Source organism: the organism of the source record quoted next, unplaced genomic scaffold, assembly GCF_019419815.1.
Source record: "Pyrus x bretschneideri cultivar Hongxiangsu unplaced genomic scaffold, Pyrus_bretschneideri_v1 Contig5, whole genome shotgun sequence".
In the NCBI taxonomy this organism is placed as follows: Eukaryota; Viridiplantae; Streptophyta; class Magnoliopsida; order Rosales; family Rosaceae; genus Pyrus; species Pyrus x bretschneideri.
Window position 1 is genome coordinate 3,951,869 of NW_025999787.1, and position 9,629 is coordinate 3,961,497.

General features: G+C 37.3%; 2 protein-coding genes across 2 annotated transcripts; one reads left to right on the forward strand and one right to left on the reverse strand.

The window, feature by feature from the left end:
• Positions 1-1,130: 1,130 nt before the first annotated feature.
• Positions 1,131-5,739, forward strand: LOC103928612 (ABC transporter F family member 1). The gene is made up of 6 exons (XM_009337686.3): positions 1,131-1,292; positions 1,424-1,656; positions 2,312-2,385; positions 2,502-2,712; positions 2,915-3,149; positions 4,246-5,739. The coding sequence occupies exons 2-6, from the start codon at positions 1,441-1,443 to the stop codon at positions 5,301-5,303; spliced, it is 1,794 nt and encodes a 597-aa protein (XP_009335961.2). The 5' UTR covers positions 1,131-1,292; positions 1,424-1,440; the 3' UTR covers positions 5,304-5,739.
• A 1,827-nt stretch (positions 5,740-7,566) lies between these two features.
• LOC103928611 (auxin-responsive protein SAUR50-like) lies at positions 7,567-8,259 on the reverse strand. Its single transcript, XM_009337685.3, has one exon. The coding sequence runs from the start codon at positions 8,208-8,210 to the stop codon at positions 7,782-7,784; it is 429 nt and encodes a 142-aa protein (XP_009335960.2). The 5' UTR covers positions 8,211-8,259; the 3' UTR covers positions 7,567-7,781.
• Between the last annotated feature and the right edge of the window lie 1,370 nt (positions 8,260-9,629).

Below are 9,629 nucleotides of genomic sequence, written 5' to 3' on the forward strand. Positions count from 1 at the left end.
TTAGATATAACCTTTAAACACCTTTTTAAGATTCTATCTAAAATATTCATCATTGTTTCGCCTAAAAAATTTAAACCGGTTGCACTTTTTTAGTCACTAAACACTCTCCCCCTTCTCTCCTGTTGCAGCACGGCGGTCGGAATGAAGTGACTAATGACATCATCAAACCACATATTGAAGATGACTATGGCCCATGGGCATGTTTGAGAATATTTTTAAAACCACTTAGAGTGTTTTGAACAACAAAAATTACCTATAACTATATTAGGCATAAAAAGCAAAATTATTTATGAGTCATATAAGTATTTTTTGTAAAATCACATGCAATTCAGAAGCACTTTCAAATGCTTTTTTATTAAAAAGAAAAAAAGAAAAAAGAAAAAGAAACTCTCTTCAAAATTTGAACGTCAAGCACTTATAATAAATAAACTTGTGAGCACACGTATTTCTTACAAAAACAATATCAAATAAACTCTAAATGTTAGGATACCATATTTCACATTGGAGATAATTAACATTATTAAAATCATGCATTGTTCTCTACCACGCATCATTTTTTATAAATAAACAGTTGAGATTTAACTAAGTAACGTTTTTATTTGTGTTTCTTTTGATGCTTTGGAGAGCAGATGGTTTCCTTCCTAGCCAGTTTTGTTGGGTTTTGGTACCTCAATTAGATTAAAGCGAAATCACTGAACCTGATGTGTCCAATAGGCCCATCCCCATCAACCCAAGCCCACTTTGGTCTCCACCCTAAACGACACCGTCCAGCCTGCTACAAAAAATCAGAACACCAAAAGAGAAGTCCCACATTCCCGCCTACCCAACTCACATGATGATGGGGGTGACTTATAATTACGATTTGGTAATATTTCTTTTTATTTGGAAGTATAAAGTTATAGGATAGAATCTTATATATATCGGATTCGATATTAAATTAGATTGTTCATTATATGATTTTGTTCAATTCATTTTTCTTTTAATATAAAAATATCGATATGTTAAAAAAAAAAAATATTAATAAAAAACAAAAAAAACCTATAGTGTGGAAGGCCTATAAGCGACGAACGACACGTGGAAAGCCACCCAACCCTAACCTTCCCCTTCCCTTATAAATTCTCAAACCCTCCACCTTCCGTTCCAGAAAACCTCCCCAACCCGACCGAACGGGTTTTCTCTTCTCTTAACTAACATACCGCAAAATATCTGTACACCCCCACCTGAGACGCAATCCCAGATCTGACCTCCCCACCGCCCTCCCTTTCTTCCCCGATCGTCTTCTCTTCTCCAAGGTCCCTCTCAATTCTCAGTCCCTAATTCCCTATTTCATATAATATATATACGTGTATATATAGATACACACATGTCTCTGTGTTTGGTTGATTGCAAGTTTTGATTTTGATGATGATTATGCGATGTGCAGGTTGATCTTTGAAAACGATGGTGTCGGACGCGAGCAAGAAGAAGGCGGCGCAGAAGAAGGCGGCGGCGGCGGCCAAGAGAGGTGGGAAGGCGGTGGCGGCAGCTGGTTCGTCCAAGTCGGCTGCGGCCGAGAACGGAGCCGATAAGCTTGCCAATGGAGTCGGGGCGATGCATATTTCGGATCGGAACTGCACCGGCGTGCTCTGCTCGCATCCACTTTCTAGAGATATTCGCGTATGTGTTTCAATACGATGTCGTCTTCATCTCTTCCATCTTATTAGCATATATATGGTCTTTGACATAGTATATTTAATATCATATTTAACAAAATATAACAGGGCATCTTCAGGAATTTTTCCTTCCTTTTCAGAAATTTAGATCATTTATGTGAATTGTTTTTACTCAGGTGATAGATGTTCGATGTTCCATTTAAGTTTATATATTTATATACTTAATTTTTTTAATACAGAAAGGTAATGTAAGATGCGATTGTCGTTGAATGTGGTAGGAGAAAATGCAATAGTTCCATGGGAGAAATTGTTTAGTTTTTGTAAGCTGCGAATAGGGTTGAATGTTGTAGGAGAAGTGTGATAGAGCAAGAAGAATTAGATTTAGTGTTTTTCTTTTATTTGCGTTGTAATTTTATTTATTAAAGTTTAATTCTTTAAGGTTTTGTAAAGAATACTTGATTTCCTAATTTTTTAAGAGTTTTAATCAATTTTCGTTGTTATATGGTTGGTTTTAGAATGGTGTCATGTTTTGAAAACTTTTTAGTTATTTTAATTAATGAATCTCATTTGCGCTCTATTTTTTAAACATCAGTTTCAGTTGATTTCCTAACTGGAATGGTTGGTGATAGCATGAAATGACATTTCTGTGACCATTGCAGATTGAGTCTCTGTCAGTTACCTTCCATGGACATGATCTGATAGTCGATTCTGAACTGGAGCTTAATTATGGAAGGTTAGTTATACATGTTTAATTCAAGTATATGTGTGTGTGTGTGTGTGTATTTTATGAATGGAGTATTTGTTATTCATATAGATGTGCTAAATTTGTGTATTCATGCTCCCTTTCAGACGCTATGGTTTGCTTGGGTTGAATGGGTGTGGTAAATCCACCCTCCTAACTGCAATAGGGCTCCGAGAGCTTCCAATTCCGGATCACATGGATATCTATCATCTCAGTAGGGAGATTGAAGCTTCAGACATGTCTTCACTTGAGGCTGTCATTAGCTGCGATGAGGAGAGGATAAGGTTGGAGAAAGAAGTTGAAGAACTGGCAGCTCAGGTGAGCTGTAGTAATATGAGAGTTAGATTTTGGAGTAATTTGGTATTAATTATTAAAAAATTGGGAAGTACAAAATGTAGAGTTTGGTTAGTTGTTAAGTGATGTGAATAATATAGGACCTAATAGTGGAATTTCAATGGTTGCTTTGTTTTAGGCAGCTTTCTACCTCACAGTTCTTATGACTTATTTTACTTATTTTCAGGATGATGGCGGTGGAGAGCAGCTTGAACGCATTTATGAGCGCCTTGAAGCATTGGATGCAGCAACTGCTGAGAAGCGTGCTGCTGAAATTCTTTATGGTCTTGGGTTTGACAAGAAGATGCAAGCAAAGAAAACTCGGGATTTTTCTGGTGGGTGGAGAATGAGGATTGCACTTGCACGTGCTCTCTTTATAAACCCAACCATCCTGTTGCTGGATGAGCCCACCAATCATCTTGGTAAGTTTAACTGGTTAGAAATTTTAGTTTTTGTGTTAGATTTTTCTTCATAATATGTTTGTCTTTCTAGTTTTATTCTACTGAATAAATTGATTTGCATGAATGAAAATGAGAAAAGCTTTGGGCTTCTACACAATAAGAGAAATAGAGTCTTTATTTATGGGTTATATTTCTTTTCTTTTTAAATTGTTTTAACTTTGCATGCCATCGTGTAAAGAATCTTTATAGTGTTGTGTGAGAAAGTGGGATGGAGAAGGAAAGGAGAGACCTAAAAGAGAAAGTACTTGGCCATGGTCGTGCTGGCTTTAGTTTTCTGATTTGAGATTTGAGTTGTTTTCTATGTTCTAGATCGTCTGTTGTATTGCCTGTGAAATCACATTACCTACCACTTTATTGGCCTAACCTTTTAGGTTCTATTTTTTGCTCATTATATGAGCAGGATAGTTCTCATTACAACTAGAGTTTTGTTGTAGCACCATGTTTGGCGGTGTAGTGGGTTTCATGTTTTTTATCTTGTAATAAAATGTATAGCCAATTTCCAAGATTGGTTTTATTGGCCCACTTATCAGTGGTTCAGATTGTACATAGAGGCTGAAAGTCATGTCAGGAATTTGATAATAGAAACATGTCCCTTTTTCCTAACTGTTTTTCTTTAAGTTTAAGGTTAATTGGGGGGATTGAATGGTAATTTTAATGGGTGTTATGTGATTCCTGAGCTGGCAAAGGGAGTTATCTGTGGCCCATCTCCTTTCCATTGTCTTGTTAATACAGATTTGTCTAGGATTTTTGGGACTATTTCATTGTAGTTTTCCGTGTTATCATGAAAAGGTGAAGAGAGATTGGATGCATTTTTCCAAATAGTACAACTTTGCGTAATGAAATTCTGACTCACCACCACCCCCAACTTTTTTCCTCTTGTTTAGGTTTACTTCTGATTGGTATTAGTTTGGAGAACTTAGTTCACTCTGGTGCTACTCAGTGTCTGTGCAGCTGTTTGAGTCCCTTAATATGTTATTATGTTCGTCTTTTGTTTATGTGAAGATACATATTTTATAACTTCAGTTGCTCATGGTTAGTTGTCTTCCCTTGGTAACAGATCTAGAAGCTTGTGTGTGGTTGGAGGAGATGTTGAAGAATTTTGAGCGCATCCTGGTTGTTATTTCACACTCCCAGGATTTTTTGAACGGTGTCTGCACAAACATCATTCACATGCAGAACAAGAAACTGAAGATGTACACTGGAAACTATGATCAGTATGTTCAGACCCGTTCGGAACTGGAGGAGAACCAGATGAAACAGTATAAGTGGGAGCAGGAGCAGATTGCTAACATGAAGGAATATATCGCTCGGTTTGGACATGGGTCAGCAAAACTAGCTCGCCAGGCACAAAGCAAAGAGAAAACCCTAGCAAAAATGGAGCGTGGTGGGCTTACAGAGAAGGTGGCAAGAGACAAGATTTTAATCTTCCGTTTTGTCGATGTGGGAAAGCTGCCGCCACCAGTGCTTCAGTTTGTTGAAGTCTCATTTGGTTACACTCCTGATAATTTGATCTACAAGAACATTGACTTTGGTGTTGATCTGGACTCACGTATAGCTCTGGTTGGGCCGAATGGAGCTGGAAAGAGTACTCTCTTGAAGCTGATGACGGGGGAGTTGTTTCCTTCTGATGGCATGGTCCGGCGGCACAATCACCTTAGAATCGCCCAGTTCCATCAGCACTTGGCTGAGAAGCTTGATGTGGAACTGTCTGCCCTAGCGTACATGATCAAAGAGTACCCGGGAAATGAGGAAGAGAAGATGAGGGCTGCAATTGGTAAGTTTGGATTATCGGGTAAGGCACAGGTAATGCCAATGAAGAACTTATCTGACGGGCAGAGGAGCCGTGTGATCTTTGCTTGGTTGGCGTTTAGGCAGCCCCAGTTACTGTTGTTGGATGAGCCGACCAATCATTTAGATATTGAGACAATCGACTCACTGGCGGAGGCGTTGAATGAGTGGGACGGGGGCCTGGTTCTTGTTAGCCACGATTTCAGGCTCATTAACCAGGTAGCTCAGGAGATATGGGTATGTGAAAATCAAGCCGTGACCCGGTGGGGTGGCGATATTATGGACTTCAAGCAGCACCTGAAGATAAAGGCTGGTTTAGCCGATTGAGACCGATATTGAAGTTCCATCTCGAGCTTGTTGTAGTTGATTTGTTGGCCTTGCTTACACTTGTACGAGACAGTACAGCGAGGAGGGTGTTTACTGTTTCTGAGACGTCTTCTCAGACTCTCTGACTACTATGACGGAAGACGAGATCGGAAATGGGCAAAGGCTTGGTTATTGTTTCAAGCCGGCGGCAGCTTCTATGGCCGTTTGCCCGGTTTGTAGGTGGTATTTTTGTTTACGTTCCCGCATGTTATTAGTATTATGCTTGGTTAGCAGCCGAGTCGTCGATTAAGATTATTATATAGTTTGTTATTTTTAGCTAGACAATATTTCCCCTATTGTATGTTCTCTTCTTCCCTGAAACTGAAAGGATATGTTGGACTGGCTTGGTTACTAGTCAGATCCAAATTTTATTTTGAGTACATTTTCTATGAGTTAAGTATTTGTTTCGAATGTTTTAAAAATTTGAGACCAATTTAGGATGACACTAACAAATTACCATCTTTCTGGCTTTATTTCAAAACTAGCCCCTCGCACACAGGATATCTGAGGGTGTGTATCATTTGAAGGAATTAAACAAGCCTTTATTTTTAATTCGGATACTCTTAAATTCATTCATTTTATTTTATTTTATTTTTGAACAAGCTACAATATGAGTTAATTACACTAGCATTTTTTTAAGTTTATCGAGTTTTCACAAAACTCTCTTCATGTTTAAGGCATTACACTAACATCTCCTCATATTTAATTCTCTTTCATACAACCCCTCAGTCAAAATTTTGTTCGTAAATTTACTAATTTACCCTTATTAACTACTTAAAATTAATAAAGAATTTTTTTTATGATTACATAAAAAAGTTATAAAACATTAAATACTTCAAAAAAAGAAAAAGAAAAAGTAAAAAAAAATGAAGAAGAAGACCATGTAGGCAAATCTCCCCCGTCCCCCGAAATCTCCCCTACCTTCCATTTCCAATCCCCCTCCAAAGTCATCCAATCACCCGACTTTCCCCGCACAAATCCTTCTCTGCTGGTTCCATAATTTCTTCCTCCTAAATCAGTGCGGAATCAAATAGTAGGAATTTGACATTAATTACAAATTATTATTTCATTAAACAGAGATCCTTTTGTGGTTGTTGAAAGTTTGAATGGGTGGTGGTGATGGAGGAAGAATGAGGATATGAAGATGGAGGTGGTTGCTCGATTGGGTGGGAGGGAAAGAAGCAGATGAGCAACTTCTTTTTTAATAAAATATTATTTTCAACGTAAAAAATATTTTTTTTTTCTTAATTTGTTTTGTTCACGTGGTTCTTTTTGTTTTTTAAGTGTTTTTTTTGTCAAACGAAATTTTTTTGTTAGATTAGTTACTGATGAGGTTTTAACCCACATTATCATGCAAAAGCTCTACACTTTTCTACCATTGTAGTAAATGATCATTTACTTTTTCTAAGTATTTAATATTTTATATAATTATAAAGTTTTTTTTTATTAGTTTCAAGTAATTAGTAAATTTGTAAGCCAAATTTTGACTCAAGGTGTTATATAAAAAAGAACTAAAATCTAAAAGGGTGTTTGTGTAATATGAATACTTGATAAATCTCAAGGCGCATTTGTGTAGTTAACCTGTAATAGTATCTACATTAAGGGGGAGAGGATGACTTAGCTTCACAACGGGCTAACAATAATGTTGTTCAAATTCACTTTTGGGAAGAATTGAACCTAAGACCTCTCACTTACAAGTGAAAAGAAATACTATTAGATCGTAGACAAACGATATCATCTACACTAAAGCGTTAGAGAAGTAGGCTAAGCTTCATAATGATTTACCAATAATATGGTTCAAATTCGTTTTTGCAAGAATCCAAAACCGTTTAAGGGGAAACACCATTGTCATAGGATATCCTATGGACTGGCGGTGAGGGTGATTGAGAGGGTTTACAGAGTTTTGGTCGAAGAAGCAGATTGTTGTCAAGAAGAGAGAGCAACAGCACACGCGTGTCAACATGGTTTTCGTCTAGATGACTTACATGTGTCCACATGGGCGTTTACCTCATTTTACTATTGAAAAATTGTGGAAGAAAAACATTAAAACAAGGGCAAATTTTTTTTTTTTTTTTTAACTAACTATATTTTTTATACTAAAGGGGTAGAGAGTAATCTGAAAATCACAATGAACTAACAATAATATAATTTAAATTCTTCTTTGATAAGAATTGAATTTAAAATCATTCACTTACAAATGAAAATCAATGCCACTAGATAGTCGTTTATAGAATTTTCTGGCTTCTTCTTGATAGACTAGAGAAATATTAAAAATGTAAACAATGGCAAAAGACCTCTGGCTCTGCCAGTGGATAAATACATAGATATTGAAAAAGGAATAAAAGGAAAAGCCAAAAACTCAACGTAAAAGATGGCAGAAAGACTAACTTATTATATACCATCATCCAAAATTAAGAAAGCTAATCTTGCTCAAGATCATCAGTAACTCCGCACCATAGATTCACAAGAACCCCAGTTAACATCACTAGATGAGCCTCTCTCTTCCTCTTGCCATTGCCGATCGTCTAATATCTTCTCGAGCTCGCTTGGCTGGCAAGGAATGGTTAGGGCACCTTCATGATCAAAGCCATACTCCTCAGCTGCTTGCTCCAATAGCTTCAAGAAAGTTGGGTGTGTCAAGTAACTCAATGACACCACAAATCTCTTTGGTTCGTCTCCATCCACCGCAATCACGGCAAAGTGACCCTCCATAACATCGTCGGGCACATTCGTCGAGTTAGCATCGGAATAATTTGACGGTTTTGATCTTCCCAAAGATAGGCTTCTTTGTAGCTTTTCTACTACAATTTTGAGCTTCACAATGCTCTTATTCTTCTTGCAAGTGCTTGTAGTTCTGGACTTAGCCATTTTTGTGCTTATAACAATTTCTTTTGGTTTATATGTTGGATTGATGGTATATTTGGTACGTTGGCTCACTTTGTTATATATAGGGTTAGGAGGATAAGATTGTACAGTTACTATGTACAATATGTGACATAGCAAGGAGTTAGAAAACCGACAAGTTGTTGCTGACTGGGTGGAGTTCAATCTGGGGGAGACCGTCCCATGTGAGTGTGGGTGACTTGTAGCTTCCAACTTATTACCATGAGACGTCCCTTTTCAATTGTCATGTCAGCCTCTTCCTTACCAAAATCATTAAACGGCACTTCTACTCTAGTGTACTACCACTCATCTTTTTCCATGCCTTCCTGACTTTCTACTTATACATCTCCTTAAGAATTTTAGCTGTTGTTTTATGGTTTTGTGAGAGGCATAGCCTAATGCTTTACGGGGAAGAATGTGGGTGGTTCCACTGAATCAACTCTATATCTTAATTACCTCATGTTTGACAAAACTTTTCTTTATTTGGGGATGTGGAGTGTGTTGTTCCACGGTGGAAAATTAAGTGACTTTGCATGTATTTAGCTACTCTATATAGTCAATTAGTTTCGGAATGGGACCTCAACTTCCTTAATGGTTGAGTGTTGTTTCACGTCGAAAAGTCAAAAAATTCACATGATCTTATAAGAAGTTGATTACTTCCCCACTATAAAGGGAACGGGTTTTTACAAATGGATTAGAGACGATATAGTAGCTCACTAGATTTCACGTTTGTTAATGAGATAATTGAGGCTAGCTTTGAAATTTTTTGTCCAAGTTGAAGTTAGAAGATGGTTAGTAGTGATGAAGGAAACTAATCTTTAGCAATAACTAATACATCTAATTTCTTCAACGTGGACAAAATTTGGAAGATTGCACTCATTTCTTACTTTAACATATGAATTTGGAAGTTAATATATGATATATCCAATCCAATCAATTCTAGCAGTCAGGATCGTGATCTACAATACTGTTCAGTTGGGTCATTTGCTCCTTATGTATTTTGATTAATGCATGACACATATGATCTTTCACTTTCCTTGCATAAAATGATAGCATCTCTGCAGATCCATGAAGGACCTGGAGGCCATACGCGTGCTTATATCGAAGCACATGGAGTACCCAGATTTTGGCACGGATTCAGCTTCCATCACACAACTTTTTTGACGTGTGAAATGCGTGTCGATATACTTTTTATTGCATTAAACCTTGGTTCTGTGGTTCTTGTTGAATTTCTTCATGCATGCATGCATTCCACCAGTTCCTCGTGTATATTAAGTAAATGTTTTCCTTTCAACGTGCCGAAGTTTTTCCATGTCCATGAAAGGCATCCTCGATCAGTTAACAGTTCAGGATTTGGCTTTTATGAGGAAGCATTTCTTATTTTCTGACTCTTATGATCTCTGT